Raw genomic sequence first — 17420 nt, 5'->3', positions numbered from 1 at the left:
CAAGTTGTTGAGGGTGTGTGGAAATAGTTTGTATACAACAAAATCTGTTACAGAGAACCTGGCAGATGATAGATACAGCAGAAGTCATGCAATAGTAGGATTGAAAGGACTGAGAGATCCTACAGCCCTACCTGATGTCAAAGTGTGTTAAGTGGTTTGTAGGAGTGGTAATTTTCTGTGTGTTAGCAATTGAATGTGTACTAATCTTAATGCATTAAAAAACTGTTGGAGTAGCCTAGGTTGGAACACTATCACCAAAGTGGGTGAAATATTGCAGAAACCGATATTTGGAACAGATCTCAATTAGTGCATCCTTTGGATGATTGAGGCTTATAGCTGGAGATACGAAAAACCTCATTTGTAAGAGTTAAACATTTTCTGTAGAGATGGAAATAAAGCCAAGAAAAACAAAAAGAAGCTTTAGGTGGTAAAATACTAAGTAGATGCATCCATAAAATCACTTGTATTGTTTTACCTGTACTTTTGATTTCCTTTCAAACTAGAAATAACTTTATTAGGTTTTATGATTTTTATAAAATAAATCTATAGTAATGGAATTTAAAAACAAAAATGATTAGGATCACATATTCGTAAGCTAAATGCTTTTGTGTGTACGTTTTGTGTCACTTTGAAGTAAACTGAATTTATTTCCCCCTTAAAACCTCTCTATTTCCTGGTTCAACTGGTTTTTGTTCCAAGGACTTCTGAAATATCAGAAACATGGGGTCTGAGTTTGAGCTGAGTCTGGCTTTTTCTTGAAGAAAAGAATAAAGGAAAAGAATCTTTCCAATGTATTTAATTTCTTCAAAACACATGTCTCAAAGGAGGACCATGACCAAAAGTCAAATATAGTATTTCAGTTTTTCAAACAGATCTCCTTGTAATTGTCTTGCAGTTTGTCTTCACAATCTACCAAGAACAAAAGCACCACCTTGTTACTATTTCATTACAACTAGAAAAACAGAAGTATAAAAAGGTTAATAAGTAAGTTACATAAGACCACAGGGCCAGTTAAGCAGCATGATATGGTTTGATACATCTAATTATCAAATATCACAAATTTATGAGGTAGAAGCTACCATGTTATTGATATCCCATTTACTAGTGAACAGCTGAGGCTTAGCGAGGTTAAAAATTCATCAGTAGTCATTGTAGAAGTAAGAGGAAAATCCACATTTCATGTCCCACTCAGCCTGATCCAAAACCTGAGCTGTTTGCCCAGACTCGTAAAACAGGGCTCTGTGTCTCAGCCAGTAGAGGCCCATTTTATATAAACACAGGCAGAGGTGATGTGCGTTAAACAAATGATTTAGCAAGCCAAACAACAAAGCCAGAGCCTCAGATAGAAACCCAAACTCTTAAAAAGGAAGCTTTTCTGATAGAGTAACAGGAAAACAGCCTTTCCTCATACTGGAAAAACATTTCAAATGTATTAAAAATGAGCTTTTCTTTGTCAGAGGAATTTCTTTTTCTAGTGTGAGGAACTGTTGTTAAGTAAATTACAGAAATTATATAAACTCATTGGCTGAAGATAGTCTCTGTTGCTGAACACGGAGGGAAGCTGCTTCATTTTTAATTCAGCTTTTCAGTAAAGCTGGTATTCATTCCCTTGCCTTAGAGTATGTGGCCTAAGGTTCAAATATAACAATAAAATTGTGGAGTGCAAATATTTGCTGTAAACAACAAAATAGCTCCCCTTTTATTAATTAGTGATTCATTCTCTGAGAAGACCATCACAAGTGGAGAATAGGGAAGACATTTGCAAAACCAATGTAGTAGGGATTTAAGAGGCTCAAATAGAACACACTCCCAGCATTGGGAAGTGTTCATCTTAGACCCACAAAGACCCCAGGGTTCTTCCCAAAGCTGGATCTCCTGCACCCCACAGCATCGCTGATACTTCCTGTGAATGTGCTAATAGGCCTTATGAGGATGTTCTATAACCGCCCATCTGTCACTTTTTAACAGACCTGATTGGCAAGCACTTGTAACAACTGACATCTGTTCTCGCTTATTGATATGCAGATTTATGGTAATTGCTATGAACAATAAGACACAAAATTACCTTAGGTGAACATTAAATTAAATTCTCATGCCCTTCTCCTTATAAATAATTTTTTTAAAATCTTAGGTTTCAAGTAGGCATATTGCACATCTGTTTTGTACATATTATTTTTTCATTTTTAAGGAGGTTTTTTTCCCCCAAGTAATAAGGAATGAAAGTTGAATCCCTGTATTCCCAACTTTTGAGTGTGTGTCATTTTGATAGAGACACGTTGTTAGATTTCCTGAAAGTGATTTAAATGTTTTGCTTCTTTAGTCACCCAGCTTGTTTCCCCTGATTTTAAGGGGTGCCCTTCTTAACAGAGTGCTGTGAAGTTAAATGTCACGGATTTTTTTTTTCCTCAGAAAAGAACTGTTTTGCCAGGCCGGAACCAGCTTCCCACGCAGTGCTGGGTGATGAGTGCCTCTGTTCCTGGTGCCCTTTCAGAATGACTGTGTGGGAGCAGGACAGGAGTAGGCACCAACGAGGCACCTGCGAGAGGAGCTGGGAGAGAGGACTAGGGCAGGCCTCACTCATTCACTCCAAAGGAAGAAAAGTGACAAATAGGAATTCCAAGAATGAAAGCAGAAACTGAGCTTAGGCTGCCCTTGGAACAATCTCTGTTGCCTCCACCCAGCTCCAGGGGACAATAACTCGGAGCTGAGTGGACTTTTGTCTCCCTTTAGGAGCAGACTCAGGGTTGAACATGTGTGCTAGGAAGTCTAGTGTGGTTAAGGAAGTGCAGGATGACAGTGAGTGTGAGGCTGTCCTCACACAGCTGCCCTAGCCAGCTTCCTTTCCCCCAAAATATCCTTTCCTTTTCCCCTCACTATAGGCACCTTTGTGGTAGGAAGAACCAAAAAAATATCAGTCATACTCACCAGGGGTAAATATTACTGCCAGTGACCGGTCAAGAAACCTGTGTACTGGGATGATTATGGTGATGTGGCAGAGGGCAAGAGATATTGGTAGCATTTAGAATACCAGGAGCTACCGTGAGAGTGTTCTTGAGAAGGATTGGTTAGAGAACAGGTCTCAGGACTCTGGCTCCATGGAGAATGCCCTAGAAAGGAAAAGAAGGTGCTTTATTGCCCTGCAGCCTCCTGAACAGGAGGAGCAGGTCCTGTTGGGTCCCCATGCTGCCTCTTAAGGTTCCTAGCTCCAGACTCCACTTGGGTCCTGCCTCCGTTTCACACTGCAGATGTCCGCAGTCTCTGGCCTGTTGGGCTCCTGTTTCATGTGCGTGCACATGCGTGCATACACTTGTTCTATAGGATAAAAAAGGGAACATTTCCTATCCTCTGTATGTTGCCACTCACAGCTCAGCTCTGGTTTCTTCTTTTCTCATGTGACACCGTCACACTGCAACCCAGGCCCCCTCTTCAGTGGTTTTCTGCCAGCATTTGTATCCCTTCCAGGTTTTCTAGGGGAGCTATGGAGTTCTTCCCCGAAAAACTTTCAGTACACACATCCTGTGCACTTTGGCATAAAATCTCAAGGAGTTCACAGTCTCCTCCTGAATCCTAACAGCAGCCTGTCCAGCCTCAGAATCCCTGAATTGAGGTGACTGCCATTTCGGGGGTAGAAACACAACATGTAGTAGGCTCAGTATTGAGAAGAGGCCTTGGATTCATTTGTTCATTGAAGGTTGTTGAAACCGAATCCAGGGATCTGGAGTACATGGGATTCTCATCATAGAAGCAAAAGAAGTCACATTAAGAAATCAAAGAATTGACGAAGTAATTTAGAGAGCAAAATAGTTACGGCGTGGTTTCTGATAAGCTGTGTGCTTAGCTATTACTAATGAAGATAAAGTCACAATCATAGTCTCTGCCTCTGGGATGCAGATACTCCCAGCTGAGCTGAGAGCAGACTGTTAAGTGGGACCTACTTTTGGTCCTGCCTGAGAGCGTTTATCTGATGTTCTTGAAACTACTAGATGCTTGGTATATCACCCCTTTTTCTCAGTCCCTGCTGCTCCTTCTGGAACCCTCTTAAATTTCTCTGAGGTGTGGAGTTTATTGAAGTAAATGGAGACCAAATCAGGAGGATGAAAAGGACAGGCTACAGAAACTCCAGATGGGGACCAAGGGGTCAGAAGGACACTCGTGATGAGGCAAAGTCAGCAAAAAGAGGATAGGCACGTAGGGAAGAAAGCAGAAATTTCATTACATTGACCTAAGACTGTGGCTTCGTTGCAGGACATTTCTATGCAAAAGACAAAAGCAGCCTTGGTTTTTGTCTAACATGAAAAAAGAATTTTCATGTGGACAATTTCATTGAGCACAGCAAGATTTATTGAAGATAGAAACCTCCTGCCACAACTTTAGGAGGAGCTTTTTAAGACAGAAAAACCTGAGAAAATGGTGGATGTGGTATCGTTTAAGCACAAATCAAGTGAGCAGAATAACAGCTAATAATCAACAGGAGAGTGGGGACAAAACCCATCAGAAGGCGGCCAGAATTATAACCCTGTGTAGCTTGCTCTTGATAAAGTCATCAGAAGGGTGTGACTGGCAACTTCTTTCCATTCTCATGGTATAACTAGAAACTCAAAGGTAGAATGGCGCCTGTTAAAAGCACTTTCTGGGCAGAAACAAGCATCGTGTCCACTTGTGGAGACTCCCCTTTCCTCATTCCAACAGAGAAGGGACCGTGACCACCTATTAGCCCATCCAGCTCCTTACAGCTTAAGGGAATGGCTCTCAATAAGTGGGTAACGGATGTTTTGACATCATCGTATCTGATTCCCCCTCTAACATGTAGCAATAGTGCTTATGTCATGTGGGTTTGTTGTGAATATTAAATGAAAGGTCACATATACAGTACTGAGCATACCCAATACATGTTTTATTCTTACTACCATTATCTTTCTTGCAGATGATACTGAAGTTATTAATCTAGTTAAAGGGTGAAAGGATGAGCAGTCATCCTCCCCTGTAACACCTCCTTCAGTTGCTCCACTGACCACTGCTTTCCTTGGTCACTTCCTTTCATCTTGTTCCCATCAAATTAAAAGGCCTTAAGGAGAATTTGTTCCTGAAGCTGAAACTGTTTTCAGAGAGAGACTGATGAAATAAGCATGTTTCTGCCCAGCCACTGGCTGGATATCCTCATGGTTGCTTATTCTCCATGCTACAATATCTAGCCAACTTCTTGGACATAGGGGCTGTCTTCTTGTCTGTTTTGTCCTCAGTGTCTTATACAGGGTCTGGCCCATTGTGGCCAGAATCTACTGGTTGGATGGATAGATGAAAGGCAGATGGATGGGCAGGCAAATACAGATCCTCCTGCTAAGCTAATTCTGTTGATCTATTCTCTTCCTTCTTTCACAAACCCTCAGATGCTGGAGATCACAATGACCTCTCCTTTGTCCAGTTCATCTTGACTTCCTTGCCCCATCTCTCTTTTCCCAGCTGTATGGTCATTGAACAGTGTTGGCCACCCCACAGTGTGGTGCCCCAAAGCCTCATTCTTTTTTTTTAAGGTTTATTTGTTTTTATTGCGAAGTCAGATATACAGAGAGGAGGAGAGACAGAGAGGAAGATCTTCCATCGGATGATTCACTCCCCAAGTGACCACAATGGCTAGTGCTGCACCAATCTGAAGCCAGGAGCCAGGAGCTCCTCTGAGTCTCCTACATGGGTTCTGGGTCCCAAGGCTTTAGGCCATCCTCCACTGCTTTTCCGGTCCACAAGCAGGGAGCTGGATGGGAAGCGGGATCACCAGGATTAGAACTGGCTCCCATATGGGAATCCCAGTGCATTCAAGGCGAGGATTTTAGCTGCTAGGCCACCACACCGGGGGGGGGCCCCCAGAGCCTCATTCTTTCTGCCTGGCTTTTCTGTGTGGTGACAAACTGAACAAGTTGTCAGATACTCTTCACTGCCTGAGGGGGACAAATGGGGAAATCTGGATTCCTGGGGGAGGGGAAGGAGTGGTGGAAAGAGAACCTGACTGATGTCACCTTGCCTCCCGTGAGTGCCAGTAAGATTAAGAAAAAACATTCTTCTAATAAGGGCTATTGTTTTGGGTTTTTCGTTTTGTTTTTACAATGGCTTAGTGATTAAGGGAAAAGAAACTTGATGCTATTATCAGCACCAACAAAGAATGAATGGAGAAAGTGAAAAACCTGGTTGGCTCTATAAAATTCTTTCATGGCAATTTAATACTGTTCATCTTTTCATTCACTTTGCATAGATTTATCCATTGTTGCGTGTATATATCAGAAGTGTGTTTGTTTAGGTAAACATGAAAATGAGTAACACAAAACCTTCGTCCTCAAAGAATTCAGTATTTAGTTTTGAAGATAAGAAATGCATACATATAATAGTAGGATGTGAGCCACAACAGATTCAAAAACAAGCAGGTAAGGGAAGGGAAGTTGCAAATAACAGAGAGGGCACCTGTCAAATGCAGATGGTGATTTGTCTTCCGAGGGAGTCTGTGAGTCATGGCAGAAAGCACTGGTCCTGGCCTCCAGAGGATCTGCGCACATCTCCTGCAAGGCCTTGACCAAGCACCTGACCCAGGCCCAGGGATTAGACTAAGCCAGGCCTCCACACAAGTGCCTCATACCTCCGTGACTCCTGCCTAGTTAGTGTCAGGCATGTCCTACAGGAGGACCCTCTGGCCTGCACCTAGAATAATGGGCTCTGCCTGTAATTTATTGGCACCAGGTGCACATTATAGGTTTTAATTTTAATTTTGAACCCTCTGCATGCTCAGCCATTGCTGATGATGTCTGGTCATCTGACTTATGTCATAAAAACACTCAAGTGCACACTGGTCACAAGAGGGGCACATGGATCTATAAAAATGTGCCTCTCACAAAGCACTCCCAGCCCAGGGGCTCCTCACACTCAAGTGTCAGATGTGTTGTTGCTTTCACGAAGCAGAGGTCCTTGCTGGGTCTAAGTGGGTCTGCACTAAAGCCAAGCAGCTCTTATTTCCTCTATTTCCACTTTGCTAACATTAGACTGGAAAAATAGAACCAGTGCCTTTCAGCACCCACAGACTCATGAATGTGACACTGTTGGACCCTTGATCAGAGAGAACACAGGAGAGTTCTGTTCCCAGTTGGCTTTGCTCGATAAAATGGGATTGCTGGGAATCTGCATTTTTCTTGCAGAAATTCACAAGATTCCACAAGACTTTGTATCCTCATGAGATACATAATTTTATACACACACACACACACAATTTTTTCACAGAAAGTATGTGCATTTTCAGAAACAATTGTTTGACTTTCACCCTAAGCCAACAGTTCTAGGTGTTTCCTGGAAAAAGGCGGAGTATTGTTTTGAACAAAATGAGAACCTGTGTCGCAGCAAGGATGTCAGAAATGCTTTTCTGAGTAGACTCCCATCCTGGCTGAGAAGGCTGCGCAGAGCAGGGGAAGTGCTGTCTCAGCTCAGCCAGCAGGTGTGGTGCAGGGGCTGGGGACTTACCCAGGTTTACTGCTAGAACCCCCTCACCCCTTCCTATATTGCCGCCTCCCCACCAGAAACACATCTGGAAGTATTTATCAGGCAGCTCCCCCTAACGAAATATGAATATATAATATATAATATATATTATATAATATGAATATAAATATATATGAATATAAAATATGAATATATGACATTATATGTTTTAAATATTAATATTTCAAATATATATATATTTAAGTATTATAAATATATTTTATATTAAAATATATTAATAAGGATATTAACATCACTGCTACTTTTATTCATCAAATACAATTTGAGTTCCTACTGTGGACATGTTTTTAAGCTCACCTTTGAAATAAATGTGGAGTCTTCGGGGCAGTATGACAGTCGCTAACATTTACTCAGTACTTGCATTGTGCCAGGGTAATTTACACTCATAATCTGTGATCTTCACAACATGCTCTGAGTAGAGTAGTGTTACTGTTGTTGCTTACTGATCAGAAACCACAGAGAGAATACCTTGCCCAGGGAATAGAACTCATATCGATTCAACTGCACAGCAAGAGTTTTTAACTCACAAACTGATATTTTCTCCGTGATACCTTATATGCTCAGCTCTCCAAGTCGGGGATTGACAGCTTACCTGAAATCCTTCCTCCAGCTGTCCCAGGCCAGCATTCACCCCTTCTTGATGGCTGCATCATAAAGTTTGTCAGGATCAGAGGCAATAGGGTGGCCAGTCAACAGAGGGAAATCCATTGTCTTTAACTAGTGATATCTACAACTTCAAGAGTAAGTAGTTGGAAGAGGGTTTCTGGATTAGTATAGGCACCACCCCAGGGAGAAGCACATAGAGGAATTCAGGTGCTCAGTATCTAGAAATAGAAGATAAGAGTTGAAGAAGGTATCCTCTGAGACCAGCATAGAGCCCAGTTCCCATCCAGGCAAGTTCATTGTACAAGTTACCAGGACAGCTGACATGTGTATGACATCACGGACGGGTACAGGGAATCTTCCTCTTTTGTCATCTGCCCCAGTATTGAAAAACTGGGATAGTTAGGCTTATGGTTGAAGCTGTGTTTCTTGTTCCTCCACAGGCATGAATGCTTTACAGTTACAGAATCTGGCAACGCTGGCTGCTGCTGCAGCCGCAGCCCAGACCTCAGCCACCAGCACCAATGCAAACCCTCTCTCTACCACAAGCAGCGCCTTGGGAGCTCTCACGAGTCCCGGTAAGTGGCATGGGTTGCTTTTCCCTTGGAGGTGATGGCAGTGGGAACAGGTGCCCAGATCCTGTATGAACACAAATACAAAGGGCAGGACCACATGTGTCCAGGAGGGAGTTAGACGCATGGGACATCTATTTGATTCTTTTGTTAAAGGAACAAATTTTGAATGTTTGTTGTCATTTTCCAAAGAAATAGTGGGAAAAGGTTTTCAGAGAGACTCCATCACACCACTGATTGTCACAGATATTTTGTTTAATAAAGAGATCTGCCTTATCCATTCCTTCCTCATAAGTTAGTTCATCACAGCGAGGAACCTCCCTCTCTTACTCCTGCCTTTTTGGTCCAGTCCCCCTTTTTCAATGACTTGAAACATTCTCTCTCCCCAAATCCCTAATTGTTAGTGTTACATTTCTCATCATCCCCATCTTTCATATTTGATTTTGAAATACATGGCCAGATTCTGGGATATGTGACTTAAAGTCTTTTTTTTTTCCCAGAAATGTTGTTACCTTATTCAGAAGGAGATCCTATTTTCTTCTCATACAAGCCCGATATAATCTTGTTGCTTATATACCACAGTTGAGTTTCTTTGGTGATTTTTTTTTAATTTTAATTTTTTCTTGTTGTTTCACTGACTTTGCTGACTTTTGTGGACCATCTTGACACTTGCTCTCACCTCTTCCCTGTTATGTGAAGGAGTTGGCCTGGATCACCTCCAAGCTTCTAACTTTAAAAACCCTACAACCCTTTCTCAGTTGTGCCCAAAAAGACTAGCTTTAAGTATTGACAAAACTTTAAGCTAACATTGAAGGATGTTCCTTCAGAAAAATACAAAATGAAACCTGTGGCACATTGCAGGCCAGCTTTTTCGAGGATTTTGACTTCAGGGAGAGTGAGGCCCGCACTGGCAGAGTGTAGGGACAGTCGTGCTTGGCATCTTTATGAATCCTGTGTATCTAACTTATTTCACCCTGCAGGTAGTGTTATGGGAGAAACCTAAGACATGTTTAGTAAAAACTGGTGGCTTTATTCTTAATACGTTGAAATTTTGTGGCAATAACACATAAGTGTATTGACTTAACTGTAAAAATAGTATAAAATGAGCCATTACTATGTAAGGACCTTGTTTTATGCAATAAGCAGCATTCCTTAAAAAAAAAAACGTATTTTTAAAGAGATTAAGTGATAGCTTTAACGCAATCCATAAACTTTTAACTTAAATAAATCTTCAAATGACCCTTTTTTTAGGAAAAAACTTTTTTAAAGATGTATTTACTTGGGACCAGCACGGTAGTATACTAGGTAAAAACATCACCTGTGGTGCTCTCATCCCATAAAGATGCCAATTTAAGTCCCAGCTGTTTCACTTCCGGTCTAGCTCCCTGCTACTGTGCGTAGCAGTGGAGGATGGCCAAAGTGCTTCGGCCCCTACACCCATGTGGGAAACCCAGAGAAAGCTCCAGGGTTCTGGCTTCTGGGTTCAGACCAGTCACCTCCATTTGGGAAGTGAACCAGCAATGGAGGATACCCTTCTCTCCCTTCTTCCTTCTTTCTCTCCCTCACTCACTTTTCATCTGTAATTCTGCCAGTCAAATAAGTAAATAAATCTTTTTCTTTAAAGATGTATTTGCCTACCAACTTATTTGAAAGGCATAATATCAGAGAGAGAGGGAGAGGCAGAAAGAGAGTGTGGGATCTTCCATCCACTGGTTTGTTCCCTACATGGCTCAGACAACCAGAGCAGGCTCAGGTTGAAGCCAGTGGGAGAGAACTGTATCTGGGTCTTGCACATGGTGGCGGGGCAGCAGGGACTTGAGTCATAATCAGCTGCGTCCAGGTGAATCAGCAGGAACCTGAATTAAAAGTAGAGCAACTAGAACCTAAGCTGGCATTCCAATATCATGAGATAGGCTTAACCCAATGTACCACAATGCCAACCCTGAAAAATAAGCATTTTTATGTGATAATCTTTTTCCTTACTAAAGTGTTTTTTTCTTAAAATAAATAAATAATTTATCATTTATGTTTTATAAATCACATTGGAAAGTATCTTCTTAACTAATTTATTTCCCCTATGAGGACAGTAAAACGATTAAGATGGTAGAGTATTATATGTGTGTTTTTAATCAGAAGATGTTTTTTCAGTTTAAGAAGCCAACTGTTAATAGCTGATCAATCAAAATAATCAAAAAATGTTATCTGAAGTTCCTGTGGCATTAGGCACTGTGCCTATACCAAGGTCATGGCAGTGACCAGAACAGCCAGTTCTGCCTTCTCTCATGAGTCTTTGAGATCATTGGGAGAACTCATCGAATACGCAAACACATGGATGAGAGTGCTCACAAGGCATTTGAAGGAAACTGTCCTTCTCTCAAGGTGATAACTGAGGGAAGCATCCTCAGACAGCATAGGGATACTGTGCGGTAGCAGGGAACTTGGCGGGAGGGTAGATGGCGAGGAAGCCATGATTCAGGAGAGCCAAGGGACAAGGGAGACACAAGACTGCACTGGCTCCCTACCCTCTGCATCTAATGCCGAGGGGTGCACAACTTGTAACCTTATTAAAACGTGGGACACTTGAACAGCCTGTGTACGTGGCCTTAGTGTCAGGTTGAATTAAATGCGTTCAGCCATTGTCCCTTACGTCCTGAGACTATTAGGGAAACTGTCTTGTGCAGTGTTTCCGCCCTTCCTGCTGCAGCTGAACACCGCCACTCACCAGGTGTCACTCCCTGGGTTCCTACATAGACTGTCCTGGGGTGAATTCTGCTGAGGCATCCTGGAAAGCAGCTTTTTTCCTTTGTTGTGGAATGCTTTGCATAACGCTTAAATGTGTTTCATTAGAATCCTGAAGTGTAGCAGCAGAAGCAATTTAAATCTATTTCAATTATTTATCTTGAGAGTAACTGAAAAAACGTGGTGTTTACTTGAAAAGTTAATTATTTGTCTGATTTCTGTCAGGGGCTTTTTAGAAGTCACACACACACACACTGGTTAATAGAATTCCTGCCTCTCCACTTTGACAGTAAAAGTTGCAATGAGTAAAAGCACTGAAAGCCATTCTCAAAGCTAAAGCCATTCTTTTTTTTTTTTTTAAAGATTTATTTTATTTTTATTACAAAGTCAGATATACTGAGAGGAGGAGAGACAGAGAGGAAGTGGAGCTGCTGGGATTAGAACCAGCAGCCATATGGGATCAAGGCGAGGACCTTAGCCACTAGGCCACGCTGCCGAGCCCAGCCATTCTTTATCTCTACATAAACTGGACTTACTGTGGCTAGCGTGAGTGTGTCCAGTCACTCTGTGAAATACATGGAGGCCTCATCGCATCACTTCACAGAGACTACAGTTTTACCCGATTTTAAAAATGTCTGTTAAGCTTCAGACAAATTCATCTAGAAAGGAAAGGGACAATTGAATCCCCCAAACTATTAATTTTTTTAATAATTGTAAATTTATCATTTTAATTTTGCATACCCAGGAAAGGTCTCCCTACAGCATTATTATAAATGATTTTAAACAGTCTTGGCTTTAAAACATGAAAGATTAAGCTTTAATTTTTGTTTAAAAAAATCCCCTTAGGCAATAAATAGGTTCCTTTGTCTCATGGCCTTGAAATAAAAATTAAAATAGTTTAAATTGCCCATGGTTAGAATAAGTGTTTCATGCAATTATCAGATGGTAGAGAATAAAATTAGAAATTAAATCATGAAAGAATAAGAACCAGGTAAGTGCACATTATGCCTTTTATGAGTTTCTCCCTGGTCTTTTGAAGCCTAATTTAATCGTGTTTCTTTTATTTTGATATGATAATTTTTCCTTTGTTTACTTTGGTCTTCTATTTAGTTAATTAATTCTTGGGTCATTTCTTCTGTCCAATCCAGAACCTGTTTGTGAGGATTTTGTCTCTGTATCAGGAGGCAAATAGTCTATAAGGCATGCAACTAGGTATTAAAGAAAGATAATAATAATTACCTCCTACCCAGCCTGTAAGATTTCGTGTTTTTATCTGGTAAATCAGAGAGCTTGTTAGCGTTAACTGTCACCATGTATGAACATTTCTTTGCCGTTTTCTTTCTATTACATGCTGTTACATCATGTACCACATTACTTCCCTGGCCTCCAACTTCCTTTTGTAAGGAAAAGGATGTTTTTAAAATCACCAAATGTTACTGTAAGAACAGACTCAGTCAAGTATGGACTTGAGGATAATAGATTATTTCTTTCAATAGCATAAGGTACTTTAAAATGCTAGGAAGGGTTTTTGGTGTTTTATTTCTTTTTTCGTTTCCACCATTGCTTTTCAAAGTGTCTTTACTTTAAATTCCAGGCAGTACCTCCCCCTAACTTCAAGGTGCTCTGCGCCTCCTTAAAGGCTGTGGCAAGGAGCGAAGCTGTTTGAGGTTAATACAGGCTGAAGGTGTTTTCACAGGATTCAAACCTTCCCTGCCCACCTCACATGATAATGACCTGTGAGTGGCTACTGTAGCTTTGAACAATCGGCAGGAAACAAGAATTTACCCTCAGAGTTATCCTAGAGACTTTTCAGTTCACAGGAAGCTGTGGCATCCTTTAAATGTATTTGTATTTATATCATATGAAATGAGATGAGTGAAGAGTTGTGATTTCTGAACTTTATGGTTTGTGCGAGAAAAGTAGTTAAAAATGAGAGCTGCTACATTGCTCTCCCCCAAGCTGTAAGATGGTCAGGGTAGTAACCCAAATTGGAGTATGCTGGGACCAGGAGAGACGGGTAGACAGAGACCCAACTCAGTGATGCCACAACACCAGAAGGTGTAACGATAAGGCTAGACTTCTCCCCAGACTGTTCTTCCCAGAACCTTCACCCTGTTCAATGTATCCCTACGGCCAGCTCTGGATCACTGCTGCCTTTTCAGTGCCCGTGCATGTTCTGTTCTCCCTGGGAAGCACTGGTACTGCCTGGATGAGGCCTTCATTTTCACTCCGTCTCCACTCCACCCTCTCTCCATTCTGCACACTGTGAAACAAAGCAGCACCTCCCAGACGCTTTCCTTGTGGTTCATGGTGGCATAGACCTGTGGAAAACAAATGCTGACTGTGGCACCCCAGGTCCTCCCAGGTCCAACACAGTCATTTCGTGCCAGAACCAGCTATTGTCTCCACCTTCCCAGCAGTCTTCCTGCCCACCATGGCAAGTCCTTCTTCATCCCCCAAACGTACCATCAGCCTTTCGTCCTTCACGACCCTCTCTGGAATGCCTTCTCGCCTGTTCTTCCGCAGATGTTATCAGAATTCATTGCACTGCCTGTTCTCGGAAAATTAACGTTGTTAATGTATATTATAAGAAGTAGCTTAAACTAGTTCTGTAAATTAAACTACATTAAAATAAATGTTTTGTAGTAATTAATGAAAATTGTTTTCAATGCCCTACTAACCTTTTAAGAATGAATTCAAATTTTGCTGCCACTAGGATGCCTTCCAATAGGAATGAATCACCCCTGTGTTATAGTTCTAACATAAACTCTTAAATCATTCTGTAACTGGGTCGTGGAGCCTTCTTCCTAAGGAGCTGTCGAGGGCTCCTTGAGGCGTAGGAGGGAGGCGGAGACCTCCATGTGCTGTGGGAATCCTTCTCCTGCTGTCTGAGTGCCTGCTTTGCAGCCCCACTAAAACACTGGCCGCTGTCTTTGCAGGACAGTTGTTTGAGGACAAGCCTTGTGTCCCTCCCTCTAGACACTAAGCCTAAAGTGGGAGCAGTTTCTTATTTATTAGTAATCTCCTTTGCCATTTTGGAGAATGCATTACCTACAGAACCCTCAAATGCTTTGTATTCAGTGAAGTAAGTAGCAATGGAAAATCATCCCAGACAGATGTTTGGGAGCCATTCGTGCAGTGCAATGCAGAAGTGGCAGCTCTCTGCAGAGGCACCTGAGGGCATCAGGGGGCCTCCACGGAGGCGGTGCATCCTCCCGTAGAACCCATGATTTGGATTTTGAGGAATTCAAACATAGCCACACTTTGTAGGTAAATTGTGCAGGTCCAACAGGTTTCTACATCTGATGTCATGATGGAGAATAAGTAAAAGTGTCTCCCATCAAAAAAAAAAAAAAAAGCATTCCGTCTTTGGAAGAAGTACCTACCATTCAGCCCATTCAGCTTCTCAGAGTATCTGCACTCACCATACTGACATTTCATTTCATGAATTCAGGGGCCAGTTATTCATGTCTCCGTTGCCTGGGGCTCTCAGCTTACTGTTCTTCTTATGCCCATCTCCTGTCATGCCTTGTGATCAAGGACCATAAGTAAATATCAAAGCAGTCAGTTCGGCCTTTCATTAACTACTCTATGAAGTGTTTTAGTCAGAGTTAAGCCAGTTAATAAGATGGGCTGGTTATTTGTGGGTTTGGGCCAGTCAGCACCTTTAAAGCCTTTTTGCTTCAAAAGAGAATAGGTATCCTATTCGTTGATCGCTTCCTGTAAGCTTCAACAATTTGGGATTCTCTGCTGAAAATTTCATGTTGCTCTGGCCTCTGACATTATGGGGCACAATTTATTTCACTAATGTTAATGGAGTCAGACACTATGCTACATAAAGTGTTCTAGATATAAAATGTCACTCTAGTATATCACAATTTAGTTTTTCGTTCATTTGAAAAAAATTTTTCAAACATCTACTATGAACTTGGGGTATCAGTGTAGATACTTAGAACACTTCAGTAAAATCTCAGCCATTATATATTTTATATCTACAGTTTGCTTTATAAAAAGTATTGCTGTACAGAGGGGAGGGGAGGGAATTTGGGGGAAGGAGAAGGGAGAGCCTACCGCCAACTAAATTGCATCAAAAAAAAATTTTTTAAGTATTGTTCTATTAAGTTCTCACCACAGTAAAAATAATTTTGAGTAGCCTTTAAGCTATTTTAGTTTAAGCTTTAAACAATAATTTCTGTGCTCTTAAAAACTGTATTCCTAATCAATACCGTAAGTTCTGTTTTGGAAATTAGAATGAACTAGGTGGGGAAGAAATCCTCTCTCTCTTATTTCTACCTCTTCTTAAAGCCATACTACTTTTCTCTACACTTAATGCAAAAAGAACTGAGAGGTAGCCACCCTGAGAAAACAGATTTAACAGATGACCAAAAAAAAGGCAGGGGTGAGAGGGTTTTGCCCTAGGGAGAAGTGTAACTGCATTTCTGCTCGGAGGCTTCTCTACGGAAGCACCGCATGAGAAGCACACTTTCTGAAAGCTCTTGGGCATTGAGAATTTGTATTTTTGGCAAACAGGTCATTGGGAATGACGTATTCTTCTAGTAAATGGTTCTTTACTCGGCACTGATCATCTTGCTCCTGAGGGGTGGGCATGGAGTGCAGGCATGGATCTCCTGACTAGAGGAGTTGTCAAGGCCCCTCCATGTGCTGGGTGTTTTCATCAGAATTCCACTGTATTCCTTTAATGCAGTCCAGTATCTTCATCTACCAGAGACTTTTCTGCTCCTGCCATCAGAGCAGTTTTTGCACAGTGGATGGGCAGCCGGTTTATGAGATGCCCTGACTTATGGTAGACAGAAATCTCTTAATAGTACTGAAGTAATTTAAATTTTAATAAAGCTATGTAGCAGTGGGGATGGTGTTGGTTGGTGATTACAGCACAGAGCCCACACTTGCATTTATGGAAGCAGGCTCCACCTGTGCTCTGAGCCCCGCTGGTCAGATCCTGTCATCCTTGGGTGGACGGCCCCTGTCATGCATTCTTACCTAGTCCCTTGTTCGCTCTTCGTTTTGAGTGGGCTTTCTAACGTTTATAGGCATTGCCTCTAGTTCCTTGTGTGCCTCTTTTTGGCTTTTGGTAGCACTGAAGTCTGTGTTGTGGCATTCTTTATTTGTAAATACTGCTTTGCCTGGTCTCCTAGGCTGTGCAGCATATCCACATCAGATCCCTTTGCCATGTTTAGATGAGCTCAGAGGTGTGAACCACTTACTGAGGTTTTTATTCTGGCTAAGTTTTCTGTGTTTCTGCCTGACATTACCATATAATCATTGCTAGCTAGCATAGATGAGGAGCATGCAGTAACTGCTTAGTTATATTTTACAATAGGTAAGAATATCAATAAAACCTTATTCTAGTTACAACTTTCCAAAAGTATATAATCGAAGGCTCATTTCTTAAAACTTGAAACAGAATAGAAATTGGCAGTTCATATATAGTTTAATCCCATGATCTGCTCTAAACTGGATGTAGTAGCCACATACAAAAACAGGCATCAGCCTTTGCAGGCTGGCTGTAGAGCAAGCAGTAAGGCTTGTGCAGAACACAGCGTCAGTAAGGAGAAATTCTATCTTGAATTAATGGGGGGAATCTTAGGATAATAGCTGGTGTTTGAGCCAAAATGTTAAGAGTGTGTAACACTTTCAAAGATAAAAATGGAAGGGAAGGTACATCAAATATGTGAAAAATGAGAAATGCAAAAAAAAAAAAAAAAGATTTAGTCAATAAATGGAAGTTCATCCTGTTTTTCACAAGCATTACATATGTTGGAAAAGTCACCATGGAGAAGCCTGAAGCCATGACTAAGGAGCTGGGACTTTGTCTTGTGGACATTTGAATACTGTAAGGACTTTATGCCCAAGAGTGTCAGTGATTAGATCTCAGCAGTGATTTGATGCCAGAAAGTTAAAGATGACTTCACTGTGTTAAGTTTGGGTAGTCAGTGGAGTAGCATTTTCATT

The 17420-nt window shown here is 41.5% G+C and overlaps 1 protein-coding gene across 17 annotated transcripts in view; it reads left to right on the top strand.

Moving 5' to 3' along the window:
• Positions 1-17420, top strand: part of CELF2 (CUGBP Elav-like family member 2) — a 557307-nt gene that overhangs the window by 504043 nt on the left and 35844 nt on the right. For all 17 annotated transcript variants that reach the window (XM_058669492.1, XM_058669491.1, XM_058669481.1 and 14 more), the window contains one exon: positions 8580-8714. In XM_058669492.1, the coding sequence (XP_058525475.1) occupies positions 8580-8714 (135 nt within the window). The remainder of the gene's footprint in view (positions 1-8579; positions 8715-17420) is intronic.

The sequence above is a fragment of the Ochotona princeps genome, chromosome 10 (assembly GCF_030435755.1).
Source record: "Ochotona princeps isolate mOchPri1 chromosome 10, mOchPri1.hap1, whole genome shotgun sequence".
Classification (NCBI taxonomy): Eukaryota; Metazoa; Chordata; class Mammalia; order Lagomorpha; family Ochotonidae; genus Ochotona; species Ochotona princeps.
The sequence above is the reverse complement of the archived record's forward strand: the minus strand, read 5'-3'. Positions and strand labels throughout refer to the sequence as shown.